General features: G+C 45.3%; 1 protein-coding gene across 1 annotated transcript in view; it reads left to right on the top strand.

The window, feature by feature from the left end:
- MTX1 (metaxin 1) overlaps nucleotides 1-21,216 on the top strand; it is a 205,550-nt gene that overhangs the window by 70,535 nt on the left and 113,799 nt on the right. Inside the window, exon 3 of the mRNA XM_069650128.1 lies at nucleotides 13,567-13,646. Coding sequence (XP_069506229.1) covers nucleotides 13,567-13,646 — 80 coding nt within the window. The remainder of the gene's footprint in view (nucleotides 1-13,566; nucleotides 13,647-21,216) is intronic.

Genomic DNA, 21,216 nt, shown 5'->3' with positions numbered 1-21,216 from the left:
GACAAGCACACTGATGACCTACCTGCTCTGGGTGTGCAATGGCAACCAGCTTCATTTTGTTATCTCGGAGTCAACATTCTACACACTCCTGAGCGCATGCACGAAAATAAAACAGTGGCGGCATTGCCCCCCCCCTATGCAAATCGATAGGGTCTGTTCACGACTCCCCCTGTCGTTAATGGGAAGAGCGTCCATCATTAAAATGATTGTCCTTCCCAGGTTCCTCTACGGATTCCAAAATGTGTACTACTACCTCAAGGCCCCCTTCTTTCGCTTACTCGAGACGATACTCAAGGATTTCCTATAGGGCAAAGGCAGACACAAGATGGCGCTAACCACATTAACTCTCCCATACAGACAAGGGTGGCATACAACTTCCTGACCTGTGGAAATATTATCTGGCAGCCCAGCTGAGCTTTGTAGCCAAATGGTTGGCTGATGATGTCTCTTCGGAAACAGCGCTTCTACAGCAACCAATCGCTCCAATACGGCTGAAGGAACTCTTATGGGCACCCCAACACTTCCCAAGTGAAACACCCTTACTGGCCACTCTGGGAAGACAGGTCTGGCATAGAACAAAGTCACTTCTCCACCTGAAACATGCATACACTCTGGACATCCCGCTTCTCTCAGATCTGTGTCAGAACAGCTTTGATCTGGCAACCACTAGATACTGGGAGAGGAAGGGAGTGTACACGTGGGGAAACTTATACAACGAGGGCTCCTTCCGCGACTTCTCCTCATTGCAATCAGAGGACAATATACACAGCGGCCAGTTCCTGTGGTATCAAAAGATTCGGAACCTGGCACGAGACAAGTGGGATGCATGGCCCGAAGAGCCCTAGCCCAACCCCTTCATAACACTACTGTATAATTTGGGAGGGGGCTGGAGACCGGTGTCTCAAATATACAGCCACCTAATAGACCGGGCCAATCCGCGTGGCCCTGAACTGAAACTTAAATGGGACAGGGACCTGGGGCGAAAAATGACTGACAGAGAATGGGAGAGCGCTCTGGCGCTCCCGAGGGAGGTATCCAGGAACTCCAGATTCAGATTAATTCAACTAAACGTACTGTACCGCTCCTATCTAACACCGAATAGAATAGCAAAGTTCAGCAAGCAACCCCATCACAACTGCCCATGGTGCAACAGAGACAAAGTGGATTTATGGCACATGTTCTGGGAATGCACCAAGAGACCCAGCAGCTCTGGGCCGAGGAAGAGCAAACTTGCAGAAGGGCAGGCATGACCAGGTATGAATGGACCCCCAGGGAGTGCCTCCTGGGGACTTACCCCTGATTAGCCAAAATTAAACACACCGTAAAACTCATGGACATGGCATGCATCCTGACCAAGAGGACCATCGCAATGGCATGGAAGCGGGCAGGTGGCCCACGATTCCAAGCATGGTATAGTGAACTGGAATGATGGGTCGGGTGGAAACTTCAGCCTGGGAAGACAGTGTTGCTAAATCCCCAGAAGATGCAAGCCAGGCACTGGACGATTGGAAGGCTTTGACATTGGCACTGTTTCACCCCTCCAATGACGAAAAGCCCCCATGAACAACTCACCCCCATGTCACCTGATCCGACCGCCACAAAGTCATCTAAACAGACAATTGTCAGAAGCAGAACTGATCCCTCATTTTCATACTCCTTCCCCCCCACCTCCCTCCCGGCCCTGACGCTCCCCACCTCACCCCCCTACTAATTTGCCCACGCTGAACTTCTCATTAACCACAAGGAGACAAATATTGTTAATGTTAAACGTTGTTTGTTATAAAAGTTGTATGTTAAAGTTTGGTACGATTAAGTATTGGTGGCTGATTTCACATTGATATGCACATATCATGCCGCAGGTGGCAACGTTTGTCACACTGCTGTTGTACCTATAACAAATGCCAATAAAGAAATTTAAAAATAAATCATTGGTGCTATTTGGTGGAATTGAAAAGTGGATATTTCACCAATAGGAAGAGATTTGCCATCATTGGAACAAACTTTTACTTTCACTTTGAAACATCAAGAATTGACTTGAGACATTTCTTTCTTTGGTTGAACATTGGCGGAATTGACCTTGAATCCAGGGGAATAGAATTGCCCAGGACATTAGAAGGTTGTTCAGAAACTGTAAACGTTGTTCATGTTATGTTGTATTGCCATATATTTTCTTTGTATACTTGTTGCTTAGTGTGAGGGCTGGTTATCATATATTGGAGTGTTTCCCCTTAGCTTTGGTTAGGTAGGGAAATCCTCAGAAGATTAGGGATATTGAGACATTAATAAAATGTCATATTTTAATAATTCGTCAAACAGTTGTCCGCCTCGCGTTACTAAGCCCTCACAGTATTCCCTGCTGGAAGCATAGCATTAAAATCCATCAATGCATCTTGTGCTCTGGTGAAATACACTTGCACACTATGGAATGTCATTTCCCAGGCAGCAGAAAACATTCCCGAAGGGCAAATGAGAGATGGCTTTAACAGTCTCTTCAGTGGCGGTAAGGAGGCTTCCTGCTTGTACCTTCAGCCAGGCCTTGATACGTAAGACTGCATTGGCCCATGTATGGGTTTGAGTGCGGTAATCGGGAGATTTGCGTGGTTACCAAAGGCAGATGGCAGCTTGAAAAGCTAAAAGCTTCTATAGCTGCTGCTACATTTTTAGGGGCAGCCATTCATCAGCCACAACAACTACACCCACTTCACATGCTTGGAGAGGTTGTCCGATTTCACTACTACTCCTCTTTTAGCCAAAGGTAGAGAGGTCAGGCTCACGTGCCCCCTGAGCCCATGGAGGAAAAACTGCTCAGGCAGTCACCTCCCCGCTACCACGGCCCCAACACCACGCTGACCACTTTGCTCACAGGATCCAAGTGGGAGGTAGGTTGACCCAACATCTGCAAGAATGACATTGCATTACTTTAGATGCATGGGCACTACAGACAGTGGCCCAAGGGTACTGTCTCCCATTTCTACAAAGGCCCTCAGAGTGTCCCCCAAGCGAGCAATCTCTTTAGGAACCAGATCCACTCCTTTTACAGAGATTCTTTCCCTGTTGGAGAAAGGAGCCAGGGAAAGGGTACCTGTAGCGGAACATCACCATGGTTGGTACTTCATCTATTTTCTGGTTCCCAAGAAAGACGGAGGACTGTGATTCGACTTGGACATGAGATGCTTGAACAAGTTCCTCAGGAAGGACAGATTCAAGATATCACCCTTTCGTAGATCTGCCAGGCCCTTCAGCTCCAGCATTGGATGGTTTCACTCGATATTTGGGATGCTTACTTTCATGTACCTATGAATCCCAAGCACAGAAAGTACATGATGTCCACCATTGGCAGTTGTGATGAATCCTGTAAAGTCATCACTGAAACCCAGATCACAAAATCCCCTCGCATGTGGCCAGGGGAAGGCGGCCACTACATGATCCTAACGCTGTGGGTGGTATTATGAGGGAGGACCACATGGGAGGAGATGGCTGTCAAGGGGAAAAGGTGACTCATTTGGGAGGGATGCAGTATTCATCTTCATATGAGGACCCTATCATTTCCAAATACCTAATGGCATGCTGTCACTGCCCAAGTCCCTCACATGAAACAACCCTAAGAACCTTTTTATGGAAAGTCGTTCAGACAGAATAAGGTTTGTACCTTGGGAGTTCATGAATTGAATGTGATGTCCTCTAATTATCTAGATTTTGTCTTTGTTAGAAGTCCCAACACTGAGATTAAATCACAAACCATTTATATACCATCTCCAAACTCTGATTGCATTCAGTTTACAAAATAATTAGTACTAAATGAATGTGAATGAACCAAAACCACCATGGACTTCAGGATTCATAATGCCTGTGGTACCGGGATGAGGAAGAGGGACCAAGAGTTAGTAAAAATCATAGATGCTATTGAAACCAACAAGCAGTCTATTTGATGTGAAGCACAGCACTTACGCAGGACATTTAAATGCCTGAATGAGTCACGGCAAGGAGGAGGAGTAGTAGCAGAGGCTGAATTAGTCAGGAGAGAGGCCGCCAAAGTAGGATAGAGGTCACCGAAGTAGAAGAAAGAACACAAGCAGAAAGCGACATGGGAATAGAAGGCATGCGGTTTTGCTGAGTACACGCAGCAGGAAGCAGTCGTGGACGGCAGTGGAGAGAGAAGCCCAGTCACGTAGGAGACCTGCTCCTAACCCAACGTGAGCTGCCCAGGTGTGGGAGAGGATGCAGAGACTCAACGAAGCCTGTGGAGCAAAAGAGCCATGCAGGCAGCGGAGGTTGCACAGGAGCAATCAACGGTATGGTCAGACTGCAGAAGGGCCGCTGCAGCAGCAAGAAACAAAGTGGAGATGCCGAAGGAGGCCAGTGAGTTGGCCTACACTAAAAGGTAACCCTGGGGCGCTCCGAGAACATTTTGCAGTAGCAGATAACTTTGAATATCAAACCAGTAAAGTGGGAACTGGGCACAATTCTCCTTTTCTGAGATATCAACTTGGACAACTCTGTAACCCACATTGCCAACAGCCAAGAGACTATAAAGACAGACAGCCATTGTCCAACTCTACTCACAAGGGATACTGGTGTGGAGAACCCTGGAGCAAACATTGCCACTAACAGAAAAGACCAGTTGTATGAGTTATTTTGATCCTATCAGGCGAGTAAACCAGGAAAGGGATCCGTTTTAGGTAGTTCTGGCAGGTGAGTATACCATGAAAGAAACAGTTGTTTTGAAAAAGCGTGGTTGTGGCAGAAAGGTGTTGTGGAAAGAAATCTTTATTTTGACAAACTATTGCATAACAAAAGACCTTTGTATTTTGAATTTGTATTTATTTATTTGTAATGCGCACCTAACCCAAGGGTAGCCAGGCGCAAAGGCAGCAAGAGGGTTGCAAAGCTTCGTTACATACAGTATGGTGAGGTCCAGCTAGGGTTACATTGCCGGACGTATCACGCCAAATAGGAAGGGTAGAACATGTACATTAAAGGCAATACTATAAACATATTTTCATTCAATGAGTAGGGGTAGAACATGTGCATTAAGGGCAATACTATAAACATATTTACATTCAATGAGGAGCCACATGGTAGTGGCGAATCTGGGTCTCTATGAGTCGAGAGATTTGAGCCAGTGGACGGTCCTGGCTCTGAACTGGTGGTAGGGTAGGTCCTCCCTGCAAGTAGGAGGGAGGGAGTTCCAAAATTGCGCTGCTTTTACTGGAAAGCTGTTGCCTCCAGATGTAGTACGTTTGAACCTGGGCACCAGAAGAAGGTTGGAATTGGCCGTTCTCGAGGGGCAGGAGAGGGTAGGTCTAGTAAATCTGGCGATGAGGTATTGGGGGGCTGCTTGGTGGAGGCATTTATGAATCAGAGACACAGATTTAAGGAATATCTTGTCCTTGGTGGATAGCCAATTGACAGATCTTCTGGAATCTGAAATATGGGCTTTCTTCGGGATACTGAGGGCCGCTCTGAGGGCATTATTTTGGAGGATTTGGATTTTGTTAGAGATATATTTGTTGCAGCCTACATATAAGGCATTGCAATAGTCCAACCTGGACAGGATCAGCGCCCTGGCCAAGGTGGTGCAGTTGGTGGGGGAGAGAAAGGGTTTGGCTGCCCTGATGAGTTTGCAAGTGTAGGAAGTGGCGGAGGCCATTGCGTTCACTTGTTTGTTAAAGGTAAGGGTGGAGTCTAGATAGAATCCGAGGGTTTTGACCTCCTTAGCTACCATGATTTTGTTATCGTCAATTATGAATGATGAGTATTTGTGGCCCAGTTTGTTGAGGTAGTGTGTAGAGCCTAGAATGAGAAGTTCCGTCTTGTCATCATTCAGGCATAGACCGTGTGAGGCCATCCATGCCTGGATGATGAGGTACACTTTATTACCGAAGGCCAAATCCTTGTCATAATCCCCCGACAACAGGATGAGGATCTGGGTATCATCGGCGTGATAGTGTAGGTGATACCCAGATCGTCTAGATCATCAAAAAGGGGCTTCGTGAAAATGTTATAAAGTGTAGGAGAGACGCAAGATCCTTGCGGCACGCCGCACGTGATAGGGATGGGGTCGGCTGCTGCTGATAATGAGAAGACTCTCATCGTCGTACGGTTATTAAGGAAGGATTGGATCCAGTTGGTTGCTTCTTGAGAGAAGTGGGCAGCTATTTGTAGGTGGTTGCACAAGATCTCATGGTCGACCAGATCGAAGGCCGCAGAGAGATCAAGGAGAAGCAATAATGCTGTCTTCCCCTGGTCTCTCAACTCTTCTATCTGTGCCTTGAGATCTATGAGTGCGGTTTCTGTTCCGTGTTGTGGCCTGAAGCCCGATTGTCGAACGCCTAGGAGCTGGAAGTGTTCAAGGTAGTGTTGGATCTGTTGGTATGCTATTTTGTCGATGATTTTAAGAAGGAATGGTACTGTGGTAATAGGGCGGTAGTTAGTTGGGGTGGAAGGGTCTAAGTTCGGTTTTTTAAGCAGAGGGAGGACCCAGGACTGTTTTAAATTATTAGGTACGGTGCCTGATGGGAAAGACGCATTTATTAGTTTGGTAATAAATGGTGCGAGATCACGGGCGGCATCCTTAATCAGTTGAGCGGGGCATAGGTCTCAGTGGCAGTTTGAGGGTTTGAGGGTGAGAATGGTATTTTCTACCTCTTTGGTGGATACTTTGTGGAAGTTAAAGGAGGGGTTGTGCGCTGGGGGGGAGGATGGAGTCGGGTGAACCTTTTTGTGGGAGACGGTACTCTGCTTGGTGGAGGAGAGCAGGGATTCTTTTTTGGTACTTATCTTAGTCTTAAGGGATGAGATTTTGTTCGCTAGGGCATTTTGAATGCCCGTGCACCATTTTTTATCTTTGATACACGAATCTGGTACTTGGATCGGGGATTCAACCTCTTTAAGAATTGTGAAAAGCTCTCTAGTGTTAGATTTAGCTTGTGAGATTCGCGTGCTAAATGACGATTGCTTAGCCAGTATGATTTCTTTTTTATATTGGGAGGCTAGACTACGTTTTTTTTGTTTTTTTCTGAGGGGGAAGCTCGCCAGATTTTTCACAGCGTCGCTTTTCCTGTCTAAGGGCTTTGAGATGAGGCGAAAACCAGGAGTTAATGTGTTTCCGGGGCTTGCTCTTTTTTAGCTTTAAAGGGGCTATAGCGTCGAGGGATGATTGATTTTATTGTAGATGTCCACCATCGTGAATGGATCAGTGTGATCCGGGATGGCATTCAAAGTTGGTGTGATAAGCGCGATCAGGTTTTCAGGGGTGATTGTTTTTTTTATTTTGGGATTGGACAGCTGGCGCTATGCTGTTGGCTTGTGCTGGGGTTGCCTTTAGGGTAAACGAGATCAAATAGTGGTCTGTCCAGGGCTGCGGGAGTATGGCAGAGACCAGGACTGGCCAGTTGTACACAGCTAGCCAGTCCAGAGTTCTCCCTTTGATATGGGTAGGCTCGGTAATCTTCTGGGTACCTTTTGCTGTCCTATCCTGACAAGGGTATTCCATTGGAAGAATATTGTGGTACCTTTAGATCTGCTTTATATCCTGGGAAGAAGACTTTGTGAAAGAAACAGTTTTGAGTTTGAACAAGTGTTTTGTGAAAGAGCCATTTACTTTGCCAAGCGGAAGGACCAGTTGAATGGAAATGACATTTTTGTTGAACTGAATAGAACTTTGGTGAATCAAGATCTTTGCAAAGGACTTCCTGAATTGATCCAGGAAAAGGGGAAGGGAACCCAACCCTGGTCACAAGGAGTACTTGGGGAGAGGGATTGTAAGTTTGAACTTTTTCACTGTTCTGTTGAACTGAACTTCGATATATTTACCTTATACACTTTGGTTATATGTATTAGTTTGAGGGTCAGTTACGTTTGGACACTACAGCATCTTTTATTTTAGTTTTTTTAGTTTGCTAGGTAGGAACATTCTTGTTAGGATAGGGAGAGAGAGGCATTTATTTCACCCCCTTTTAATTTGAATAAAATGTCAAACATAGAGAAAACTACACCTTTGTGTCCGTATCGCATTTCTGTCCCCTCACACATTTCTCACGATCAGTTTACTGCCTTTTGTGCTTCCCTCCGCCCGGAGGTCTTAACCAAGTTGATGGCAGCATCTTACCCTACCTAGATGATTGGCTGATCGGAGCTTGTTCTCCCGAACATGCTCTGGAACATCTCAACAGCACCTGCCATTCTCTCCACAAACTGGGCTCCTCCCTCAACTTCAAGAATTTCCAGGTGACACCTTCTAATAAGCTGCAATTCATTGGAGTGGTCCTGTCTTCTTCCTCAGGGAAGGCTTCACCTCCCAAGTTGAGAGCTCAACATATCTTCCAGATGGTAACAAGATTTCAGAACGCCCAACATCTACCGGCAATCGACTTTCTGAGGTTGATGGGCCTCATGACATCCTGCATTTTCCTAGTGGCAGAAGCCTACCCAAGGATGCAGTCCCTCCAGTGGGCCCTCAGATCCCAATGGTCACAATTCTCAGACAGAATGACAGACCTTCTTTAGGTCCCGAGCAAGGTCTCACAGGATCTCCTATGGTGGGCCTGCAAAGAGAATTTGATGATGATGGGGGGGAGAGGGGGGATCTTTTTGGCAATCCTGGACGGAAATAACTGTAGTCACAGATGCTTGCCGATCCCATGATCAGTGGAATTTGGTCCCCATTAGAATCAAGACTACACATAAACCTGTTGGAGCTTAGGGTGATCAGAGTGGCGCTGATGGCCTTTTTGCCTTCCATACATGGGAAGAACATCGTGATAATGATGGATAATACAGTGGCCATGCAATACCTCAACAAAAAAGGAGGTGTAGGAGGACCACTGTGCAGAGAGGCAATGCAACTTTGGTTTTGGGTGCTACAAAACAGGATCTCTCTGCCGGCTGTTAACCTAGCCAGAGAAGAGAATACAATGGAGGATGCCCCTAGCAGCAAGAGCACAATCTCCCACGAGTGGGAGTTTGTTTGTTTGTTTATTTATTTGGTAATGCGCACCAAACCCTTCGGTAGCCTGGCGCAAACAGTACAAGAAGTCTTGTAGCTTGGTTAAATAGCATAAACAGGTGCATACAGGTAAGTACAAAAGGTGCATAAATACATATAATACAGAGCGTAGCCTTGGAGGGCCAAGGAGACATTGACATACGAAATTGTATATACATATTCGCCTACAGTACAGTATGACTCATCAGGTGCAGGGGTCAGGTGCAAGCCAGGAGTGGTAGGAATAAGGTAAATCGGGTTAAGTGTCATTGGTGCGCAACCATTTAAGTACCTTATGTCTAAATGTAGGGTAGGGTTGTTCTAGTCTGAGATCAAGTGGTATCTTATTCCAACATTGCGCAGCTTTGACATGGAAGCTGGTTCCTCCGGCAGTCAAACATTTAAACCTGGGACTCTCCAGCATAGATGTATTAGCAGATCTAGTAGGGTGGGTCGCTGTTCTCCTGGTGATTCTTTCCGCTAAGTAAGGAGGTGCTAGGTTGTTCAGGCATTTGGAAGTTAGAGAAGCTGTTTTAAGGAGGATTCTATCTGTTATTTTCAGCCAGTTAACCTCTTTCCTGAATTTGGTGATGTGCTCTCTATAGGGGACATCCAACGCTGCTCTCGGCGTTATTCTGCAATCTTTGAATTTTATCTGTGATGGATTTGCTGGCTCCTGAGTACAGGGCATTGCAGTAATCTAGTCTTGACATAATAAGGGCATTGGCTAGGGTGATACAGCTAGCATTAGAACAATATGGTCTGAATGCTCAGATTAGTTTGCAGGTATAGGTTGTGGTGGATGCCAGCGGGTTGACTTGCTTTTTGAGTGTGAGAGAGGAGTCCAAATAGAATCCTAAGGTTTTAACCACAGACATCACCTTGATAGTATTGTTATCCATGTTGAAGGAGGTGTAGTTTGGGCCTAGCTTTTTGATGTTAGTTTCCGAACCTAGGATTAGTAACTCTGTTTTATCGTCATTCAGGCAAAGGCCATGTGATGCCATCTATGCCTGAATGATGGAGTACATTTTGTTCACCAAGGCTGAGTCAGCCTCAAAGTTGCCCGAAAGGGGTATGAGGACCTGGGTGTCATCTGCATAGTTAGTGTAGGTGACACCCAGTCTGTCCAACTTGTCAAACAAAGGCTTGGTGAAGATGTTGTACATGGTCGGGGAGACACAAGATCCCTGTGGGACACCACGGGTTATTTTGATAGGGTCAGCGGAGGCTAAGGTGGAGAAGACTTTCATAGTGCGGTTGGCTAAGAAGGATTGGATCCAAGCTATAGCCTGTCCAGTGAAATTAGCGGCAGATTTAATGTGGTTGCATAAAATCGCATGATCGACCAAGTTGAAAGCTGCAGACATATCCAATAGGAGTAGCAGAGCTGTTTTTCCGTTGTCCTTTAGTTCTTCAATTTGTGTCTTAAGGTCTAGCAAAGCTGTTTCCGTGCCGTGGAGGGGGCGGAAGCCAGATAGACGTGAGCCTAGTAGGTGGTTGACTTCCAGATAGTCCTGGATTTTAAGTAAGAACGGCACGGTGGTGATAGGTTGATAGTTGGTGGGGATGGTAGGGTCCAGTGTTTGTTTTTTGAGTAAGGGGAGGACCCAGGATTCTTTAAGGTTGGCAGGTACCGTATTTGATGTAAAGGAGGAATTTATGAGCTTAGATATGAAAGGGGCTGGATCCCTAGGTGCACCCTTTATTATTTGCGCTGGGCAAGTATCGCCCTTGCAGTTTGAGGGTTTGAGGGATAGAATTATTTTTTGTGTGTCAATTATGGAAATGGTCTTGAAACTAAAGGGTGTAGTTGTCCTAGTCTCAAGGGGCTGAGTTGATTGTATATCGGAAGATGCTTGAACAAGTTCCTCAGGAAGGACAGATTCAAGATATCACCCTTTCGTAGATCTTCCGGGCCCTTCAGCTCCAGCATTGGATGGTTTCACTCGATATTTGGGATGTAGCCTTTTTATTAGCAATTTTACTTTGGAGAGAAGAGATTTTATTGGAAAGAACATTTGGTATGTTATCCCCTCAAGTGGATCTGTTCGCCTCTAGAATCCACATAAAGAGCAACCTGTTCTGTTCCAGGTAATTTCCTCAGAGAGGAGCTCTGGGGGGCGTGTTCATAGTGGACTGGAATTTCCCACTTCTGTACGCGTTCCCACAAGTCCCTGTCATTCTTCATGTCATCGGGAGGTTGAGGAAGTTTGGGAAGTCCATGATACCAATTGCTCTGGATTGAGCCAGGAGGAAGTGGTACCGAAACCTTCGAGACATGTCCATCTGCCCTCCATTCTGTCTTCCCCAGGTAGTGGACCTACTCTCACAAGAGGGAGGCCATCTTCTTCACTCAGGTATCGGACTTCTGAACCTTCCCGTCTGGTTTCTGAGAGGCTTCGATATAAAGATTGGGTCCTCCCGTAAGACATGATGGAGATGTTGCATTTGGCCAGAAGACCAGCAACCAAAGCACTATACTGCTGCCGTTGGAACACATTTTGCAGCTGGTGTAAAGACAAAGATAAAGATAATTTCTCTTGTAATACACCTGCAGTGCTTTTATTTTTCACTGCACCTAAACCATCAGGGGCTGCAGGTGGCTACCGCCAAGGGATATCAGGCAGCATTATCCATCTCTAGGCGCACGCCAGAACAAGGCTCTTACTTTAAGATGCCGATTGTCTTAACATTGCTAAACGGTCTCACAAACGGTATTACCCAAATTGTTCGAATACAATTGTTCGAATGACCTAATTGACTGAAAGTCAAGGGTCTGAATTGACCTTTGCACAATTGACCATATATATATATATACCACAGGAGTGTGGTGAAACGCGTTAGTCGGCCTCCTTGCGACTGGGAAGCCGTTTTTTTATTGTTAGATTTATCTAAATAAAACTTGAACTTTTTAAAAGCCAAATTGATTGCTGAGCAGCCGTCCTTTGTTGGATCCCTCTGAGTGAACTGTTCTGGTGAGCAATTGTTGCTGGACATTTTGGATTTCCGTCTGTTGATGGGAGTGCAGCTTACAAAAGTAAACAAGACTTTGCGGTCTTGATTCACTTTCATTTTCATATATATATATATATATAATGGGGGGTTGCAGGGGGTTTCCCCCTGAATATATGTAACAATTGACCTTCACAATTCGGTCAATTGTGCAAAGGTCAATTGTGATTCGAACAATTGGAGTTGGAACAATTCGTATACAACCTCACAAACACCTTCCCACCGGTCCCTTTTCTGGTCCTGTCCTGGGATTTGAATTGGGGACTAACTGTTTTTTAAAGGGAGCTCCATTTGAACCTTTCCATTCTTATCTATTCAGGTTCTTGACCTTGAAAAGTATCTTTTTCGTAGCCACCACTTCTGCTCCCAGTGAGTGAGCTACAAGCTATGTCATGCAAACCACCATTAACTATATTTTCCAAGGAAAAGGTAGTTTTGAAGGTTTGTCCCACCTTCCTTCCCAAGGTAAAGTCTGAATTCCATCTAAATTCCATCTAACACAGAAAATAACCAGCTTTTTATCCACGCCCTCCTCACCTTTCTAAGGATGAAGGGAGGTTACACAGACTTGAAACAAAAAGGGCTCCTTACTGTCTACATTTCTAGGATGGCAAATGTCGGGTAAGATAACCAACTATTTATTGGTTATGCTGGCTACATGCTAGGCCAAGCTGTAACCAAACAAACCTTATCGCGTTGGGTCATCTTATGCATTTCGGAGTGCTACTCCATTGCTTGAAAAGATGTCCCTGAGAACCCAAGAGCCCATTCCACCAGGCAACCACCTCGGCTCTCCAAACAAGTGTTCTAGTGCAGGACATTTGCAATGCTGTAACTTGGTCCTCCAAACTTTCTTAAAGCATTACTGCTTGGACTCTGCCGGTCCAGGACGCTCGGTTTGGAAGAGGGGTTCTGCACAATATCAATCTATAGTGAGGAAAAGTATTTAAAAAATCCACTTTTCCCAAAACTGCTATGGGAGTCAATCTAAAATGAGGACTCTGCGGGAGGACACAATCCATTAGAAGAATAAATTACTTCTCTGGTAATGTTCTTTCTCTTAGATGTTCCTCCCATGGATTCCTCGTCACCCTCACAGCCTAACCCACTGACTGTGGGTGAATTCTTTAACATATTTCTTTCTTTCAATGCCCATGCAGGTTATTTAATCCTCAAGTCGGCTGTGCAGAATGAGGGAAAAACAAAGAAATGAGGCAACGGGTGCAATGCATGTTAATACTATCATTGACGTCACGCACAGACGTGAGAATGTTAACCGTTGAAGGACATTGATTCGATGCTACATAGCCACCTCTGCTGTTGAAAAAGTTCTGAGTCTGCAACGCAGAATATGGATATATCTAAGTAGAAAGAACATTACCACGGGTAAGTCATTTGTCCTTTTAATATAAAAAAAAAGTAGACATGACGCAGTAAAAGGAGTGTGTCTGAACGGGAACGAGGGATGAAGTTCGAGCAATGGCCCAGCATGTCTGCATTTTGAGGGGGTATGTGCTGTAATGTCATCTGCTCTCACCTGAGGTAAAAACTCTTTTTTTCCTCAGGCACCCTGCCAGCCCTGCAGACCTTGGAGGATGGTGTTCTGTCCCAAACCCACCAAATAATCACATACCTCAGGAAACAGGTGGGAATTGTACGCTTTCTCTCTTCTCACACAAATGACCTTAAGAAAACTCACTCTATCAAGTAACCTTTTACTCTGCTGTCACAGTTTCCCATCATGGAATCTGGTGTGCTCCTTGAAAGTCACTCTAATTTTGCACTTTTTGCCCCTCACCTCCTGTATCCCCATTTGTCTAGTTCAGCCACACGCTTGCTTTACAGAATCTAGCTCCCATGGTGTTCAACATTCTAGTTATATTGTTTTAAATTGTGCTTTGATCTCTTCTAAAGGAGGTGCGACAGACATGGATTTCTGAGGGTTCTTATATGGATACAGCCTGCATGAATAATCTGGATTGGTTTCATCATTCTCTGGGATTGAAATAAAGTTGTTTACAGGAACTAAATGTACCTTCTGCGTATAGTTAAACACCCATTGAGCAGGAGCCACTTTTGAAAGAGCTTGTACTATGGGATGTAGAAAATCATATTTAAATAATTTCACTTTTTCCTTTAGATATAATGACGTTATTGGCATATCTTTATGCACAGTAAAAACAAAGTGAATGAGTGGGTATGCCTTCAGTAAAACGCAGATAATCAACACCTGATATTGAGTCCTTTGTAAATTGCAAAAAGCACAGAATGTGACAAGTCGATCATATTATTTGCATATTTAAAGTTTATCACTGCAATTGAAATGCATATCTGTAGGAATCTCTGAAGGCTAACACAGATATAATGTCAAATGAGAGCATTTGTATTCCGCCAGTTGTCTTTTAATCAGAAGTAGCGCTAGGTGGTAGTGTGTGTTTTGCTAACCCGGCTCTCCTAAGTTACAAGCAGTATCCAAATAACCATTAATTTAGAAGCCTGCGTTATTGTCTCTACATATTTTGGGTCGTCTAACTTTGTTTCTTACAAGATAGCTGTTATCTCCCTCCATACTGTCCTCATTGGCTTGGGGCTAACTCCGCCTACTGCTTTGTCATACAGTTCCCATGTTCATGACTAACAATGTGCCGGCATCCAACAATGAGCATTTTCCTCATACTTAAGCAATAATCCCCAAGACGGGGGGAATTACCGAGTCAGGTAATGCCGGGGTCCATAGTTACATAGTTAACAATGGCCCCGGGGCATTGCCTGAGTCGGTAATGCCCCCCCAGCTCTGGGATTATTGCTATTCAAAACCCGGCCCGTTGGATTGGGGTACTAAAAGCAATTTTTTTGGTTGCACGTTCGTAACGATGAAAATAAAAATGTCCGCCAAGGACGGGAGTGCGTAGTCCGTTCTCTCTTTGCATGGTGGCCATTGGAACTAGTTACAATAATAAACAAAATGGCCACCATGGAAAGGGGAAGGGACTACACGCAGCGCCTTCTGCCTTTCCATGGCGGCCATTAGAAAAATAGGGAAATAAAGTTTTAAAAAAAATGGCTGCCATGTAAAGGAAGAAGGGACAACAGGTAGTCCCTTCTTCCTTTACATGGCAGCATGTCACGTATCTGGGTTCGACAGGCTGGAAAACGGAGTGTTTCCAGCGCGGCCGCTTCCAAGGAGGTGCCAAAAAAGAGGTAAGTGGAAGAAAGGGGGTGGGGGAAAGGGAAATCTGGAGAAGGGGATTGGGGAGCGGCACACCTACCTGGCGAGGGTAGATGGTGGCCGCCAGCCCTGAGGAGGCTCAGGGCGGCGGGATTACCATCTGTTAATGCACATGTTCCGAGCCTCCCAATTGGCTGTGAGGCTGCCACACCTGCCCGCGCCGCAAATTATTTGCCAATAATGCATTCCATTCCTGTTCTCCAACCCTTTTGATTAACCACTTGCTTAGTTAGATGTTCTAATGAGCCATACTGTCACGCACATTAACAACCTTATGTAATGGTACCTTCACTGAGCAGTAAAGCAAATGCCAACAATTCACAAGAGGAGCCTCTCCAGAGCACCGATCATTTTAAAACACTCATACTATTGCTGTTGTAACGTAGCTTTATTTTAACAAAATGAACCAACCTCCGATTGTGTCCCCAGTAAATGAGGTTCTTTAAAAATAAGGCTTTATTTAAACTAAAAGGACAGGCTATCTATTAAAACGCCAACAACCCACCCCTATAAAGAATACACAGTGAATGCACATTTTGGAGTAAGTGGCACTAATGATATTGAAGAACAGGGGTCATTAGGTAAACCGTTTTGCAGAAAAGTCAAACAAGTAGTTTTAAACTATGCATTCAAAGGAATAAAGTGGAGTCTTAAATGTCACTACGGCCCATAGAACAAGGCCAGCAGGACACAACCACGTGTAGATAGCGCATTGTCTTCTTTCAGGTGCCGGACAGTGTAAAGCTGGGTTTCTGGGTGATATCTGGTTCAAAGAACAGGATTCAGAACGCCATCCATTCAATAAGCAGCAACACCTTTCGGCTCAACGCTTGTTGGGACAAGTGGCAATGTTCTAATCAACACAGTTTCGAAGGTTTCAATTGGGGCTCAATGCATTAAAACGCCACAATTCGAGTTTAGCAGTGAGCTTGCTCAATTGGGTCCAAAGACAGTTCGACAAGCAGCAGGGGCTCATAGCTCGAAGAAGCCTGGGGCAGACCTGTGAGGTTCGGATTGATGCATCTTGAAGGCGCTTAAAGTGGTTCAAAGTGTAGATTGTTCAAAGGTAGCTCCATTGGACATTCATAGTGGCTCAAAGGTGATATAAAAGTATTCACAGTGGCTTGAATTGGAAGACAGAGCTAAAGTCTGCTTCATGTGGTTTTTAGGTTGCTGGGAGACCCTCCACTGGGTCTCTGGGGCAAGGTAAGTCCGCCTTCTGCCCTCCCCGGACCTGACAGCTGCCAGGGACTCTGACCAGGCTTGCCACTTCATAAGGCAGATTCCCGAGCTTGAGTGTCTATCTACAGCCAGGCCTTTTGAACAGCAGTTTGTTTCAAATGTTTCCCTGAACCGTTCAGGAAGAAGGTATGTACCCTCCTTGGAAATCCTTACCTTCACTTTAATAACTGGGGACGTTTGGCAGAGTTTACCCCTACAGAGAACCTGTAATTCAGAAGTCATATCTGCGATTCAAATCGGTACAATGGATTTTCTGTTCGGTAAACGTAAGACCCCAGAGTAGATGCTGAGGCAGAACCAGCATGCACTGACTAGAGCTATGAGAGAGGTGGATCGAGGGTGTAACGTCGTTTCATGGTCAGTCACTTTTTACAGCTGACTTTTAAACGAGTACAACATTACGAAAAAGGTTATCAAAAGGTTTTGAGGGGTGGGAAAGAGTAGATAGAGGGTTGGGGGGTTGCGAATATTTAAAAATAGGTCAGGAAAGGGAGAGGTTTGGGAGGGGGGAAACTCTCCCCCTCCCCCCCAAAACAAATTCAATGTTCTTTTTTGTAATTTTGTACTCATTTAAAAGGCAGTCATAAAAATGACTGATGATGAAAGAACATAGAACCAGATCGAGATCGGCAGAAATTGGAACAGCAAGAATAGAAGACCATTGCAGACTTCAAGAAGATGGCAAAGCAGGGCCAGATGGATGCTATGAAAATGATGGCCAAGGATTTGGTGCGTACTCGCCGTTAGGTGCAGAAATTCATATTGATATCTCTGCATGAATGCCAAGTAAGACAGGGATCCTCCTCATCGGCACACCTGCACCCCCCTTTCTCGCCATTCTCTGGACGGCCTCACTTGGCCCTCTTTCTGCTCCTACCTGTAAGGCTAAGAACCTCTGGGTAATCTTTGACTCCACACTCTTCTCCCCTCACATTTCCGACATCTCTAATAAGTCAAACTAGCAATTGCACCTCCTCAGATATATTCTTCCTTTCCTCTTCTTCCCCCAGAAGCTCACTGTCTCCAGAGCTCTGGTTCTCTCTAGGCTTGACTACTGTAACAGCCTGTTTTTAAATCTACCCTCCTCCACTCTCCGTCCTCTGCAACTCATCCAGAACAGGACTGCGAGAGTTGTCTGTGGCCTCAAGCCCAGGGATCGTATCTCTCCAGAACTGAAATCTCTCCATTTGCTCCCGGTGGCTGCAAGGATAAAATTCAAGACCCTTTGCATTGTCCAAAAGGCCTTCTGGGGCCTGGGACCAAAATACCTCTAGCTTTCTCTTCAGAAGTATCTTCCTTCTCGAGCCCTTCCCTCTTCCACCTTCAACTCCCTGAGGGTCAGTCGCTTTTCTAAGCAAAGAGTTGGGGACAGATCCCTCACTTCGGCCAGTGCTTCCCTCTGGAACAGCCTCCCTGCCTCTCTGAAACTTGAGAAGAACCACTTCTGGTTCCGGAAGCAGCTCAAGACTTTCCTCTTTGCTTCTTCCTTCTCGCTTCCACTTCCCTGCTGATCTCATGTCTGATAATGCACTGGTTACCTGGTCACTCACTGAATCACGGGCCCAAGTCCCTGCCCTCCCAGTTGCACTCTTGCACTGCCTCCTGGCAACTCTGCACTTGGGGGCTGTATCTGCACCTCTACAGTCCCCCTACTTGCACTTATCCAACATTTGCCTGCACTTAACCCTTGCACTGCCACCTGTGCTGCACTCTTTTTTTCTATATCTTGATATTATGTCCCACACTTCAGCCACCCCTTCCCCTGGCACTTCTCCCTTCCCTTTCCCTCGCACAATCACCATGTCACTTGGCCTAGTAAGATCGTTGTCTTGTCATCCCTTGTTTCCTCCCTTGCCTCGCCGCGCCTTGAAACACTTGTGTATAGGCGTGCTATAAACAAAATATCATATCATATATTATGTGGAGCCAGTGAAATCTTCAAGTTGATCCAAAGTTGATTGAAAGATGGTTTAATTAAGGGTGGGCCATTATGTAGTAATTTTGCCACAGAGGTTGGCCCATTCAAAGCCGCCTGGTGGGGGCAACCTGTGTTGTAGTAGCATAGGTTATAACCTGTGATTTCAGCATCCAGAGTGCTTTGTCTGACGGAAGTTAGGGGCGTGGGATCTCAGGAAGTAAATGTGGCCTTGGCATATTCAAAATACCTGAACCCTTCCCCATCGCCTCTTGTCTGCCTGTGATCAAAAGGACTCCAGTAATTAGCGCTGCTTTGTCATTGTTTTGCAGAGATCACTTTGAAGCTCCCAGCTACAACCCATCTTGAGAGGAAGTGTGCCCTGCTCTCCCAGGAAACAGTCGAGCTTTCCCAGCAGAGAACAAAGGTTCCTGGGCATGTTCACTGTTAGTTGTGGGTGGTTCTCCCAAGATCGGATGCACTTCATAATGCCCTGTGTCCCTGCAGATCCGCAAGATATTTACTTCTTCTCTGAACCAATTAAGCAGTGCTAGTTTTTTTTATTTGTTAAAAAACATACCACGTATCAAATTCAGTTTACTTTTTATTGAATCATCAATTGTATCTTTATTGATTAATTACCACACATCACATTCAATTTCATGAATTGATCTCAACGTTCCATACTACATTGATTACTCTCGGGGTATCACTGGTTTTGAATCACTGGTGCGATTGCTCATTTCTTTTTTTTTTTTTTTTTTTGTGTGGCGGTAAGGTGTTCCAAAGCGTGGGCACATCTACTGGGAAGCTAGACCCTCCCGCTCTTTTCTTATAGCGGGGAATGTTCAGGTGTATGCTGGTACATGATTTTAGGAATCGGGTTGAAACCTTTTGGGTTATGCTGTTGTTCAAATAGGAGGGGGCATCATTAGGATACATTTGTGAGCAGTGATCAGCGTCTTGAAGAGCATTCTCGCTTTAACAGGGAGCCAATGCACTTCTCCTGTAATATGGGAGATGTGCTCATTCCGTTTTAATCCAAAGGCAGCATGTATGGCTTTATTCGGGACTAGTTGCAATTTGGCAAGATTTGTTGTCATGGTACCCAGTAAAAGGATGTTACAGTAGTCTAGTTTTGAGAGGATGAGGGCTTGTGATAGTGTAAGGCAATTCTGAGGTGTGAGGAATGGACGGATGAGTGAGAAGTTTTGTAGTATAGGTGGCAGACGATGAAAGTGCGTTGATGTGCTTGGTCATAGAGAGATTGGCATCTAGGTGGACGCCTAGTGTTTCTACTTGTTTCAAGACTGGGATGGATGTACCATCAATATTTATAGCAGAGTAGCTGTCATCTAGAGATTTTATGCGGGCAGGGGAGCCTACAGTGAAGATCTGTTTTCTCATCGTTCAGACATAGGCTATGGTTGGCCATCCAATTTTGGATAATTGCGTAAATCCCGTTGATAGTGGCAGTATCTTGTTTTTGGCCCCCAGTGATAAGGATCAATATCTGTGTCATCTGTGTGTAGATGACGCCCATGACGTCTTGTGCTACAAATAGTATTTTAGTGTATGTATTGTAAAGTGTAGGTGATAGGCAGGAGCCTTGAGGCACACCTAGAGGAACTGTGATGGGGCCAGCCGCCTCATCGCTGATAAAGACTCTGGAGGTACGTTCCGACAGGAATTATTTGATCCAAAGGGTGGCTTCCGGGGAAAAAGTTGTCGGCCAGTGCAAGGCACAGCTTGTCGTTATCTACCAGGTCGAATGCAGCTGATAGGTCGAGCAATAGTAAGATGCCTATGTTAGCAGAATCTCGGATGCCGTCCATCTGGATTTTTAGATCTAGTAGCGCTGTTTCAGTGCTAGGTTTCGGGCGGAAACCTGATTGTCTAGCTCCTAGCAGGTTGTTATTTTCCAGGTAGTGTTGGATTTGTGTGTACTCGTTCAATTATTTTCAGTAGGAATGGGACGGTAGTGATGGGGCGATAGTTAGTGGGGATGGTAGGTTCAAGGGAGGGTTTCTTGAGTACTGGGGTTACCCAAGCCGATTTGATGCCGGACGGGACTGTGTTGGAAGTAAAGGAAGCGGGAAAGCTGTCACCTTTGCAGTTGGAAGGTTTAAAGGTGGTGATGGTGGCTAAGACCTGGTCTTGGGATACTTCACTGAATTTGATTTGGGAAGCAGTGGTATCAGAGTTAGCACTAGGTAAGTGTGATGGCATACTTCTGCCAGCTAGACGTTTTCTCTTGTTCTTTATGTTCTCTTGTAGGGTGGAGATTTTGTGTGCCAGTGCATTTTGAATGTTAGTACACCAGGCTTTGCTTGTGTGGGCCAGTGCTACTGTATGGATGGGTGATTATAATTCCCTAAGTATGGAGAATAGTTCTTTAGTACTTGAAGATGCATTAGTGATGAGTGTATTAAGGGAGGTAGCTTTATGAGCTACCACTGTGGATTTGTACATTTTATTAGCTAAGCGTGTTAGTTGTATTGGTGGAAGGGTTCTTTTTGTGAAGGTGCTCCAAAGCTCTTTTGTTTCGGTGTAAGAGTATGATTGCTTCATTAAACCAGAAGTTGCCTCACTTCAGTTTGTGTGGTATTTTGGAAGTGAGGGGGGCTACTATATCAAGAGTGGATTACAAGCATGTGTGATAAAGCGTGGAGATACTGTCAGGGTTAGTATCTGTGGGTGAGTGGTTCTTGAGCATGTCAGCAAGTAGATGGAAGAGATTTTCTGCAGTGAGCTTTCGGTGTTTCTGATGGAGATAGGGTTGTGACTGGCCGGTGGTGGGGCCTGCACCTTAGTGATGAGGAGGTCAAA

Source organism: Ambystoma mexicanum, chromosome 1p, assembly GCF_040938575.1.
Source record: "Ambystoma mexicanum isolate Mex_15411 chromosome 1p, UKY_AmexF1_1, whole genome shotgun sequence".
NCBI lineage: Eukaryota > Metazoa > Chordata > Amphibia > Caudata > Ambystomatidae > Ambystoma > Ambystoma mexicanum.
This window is presented reverse-complemented; position numbering and strand designations above follow the sequence as displayed.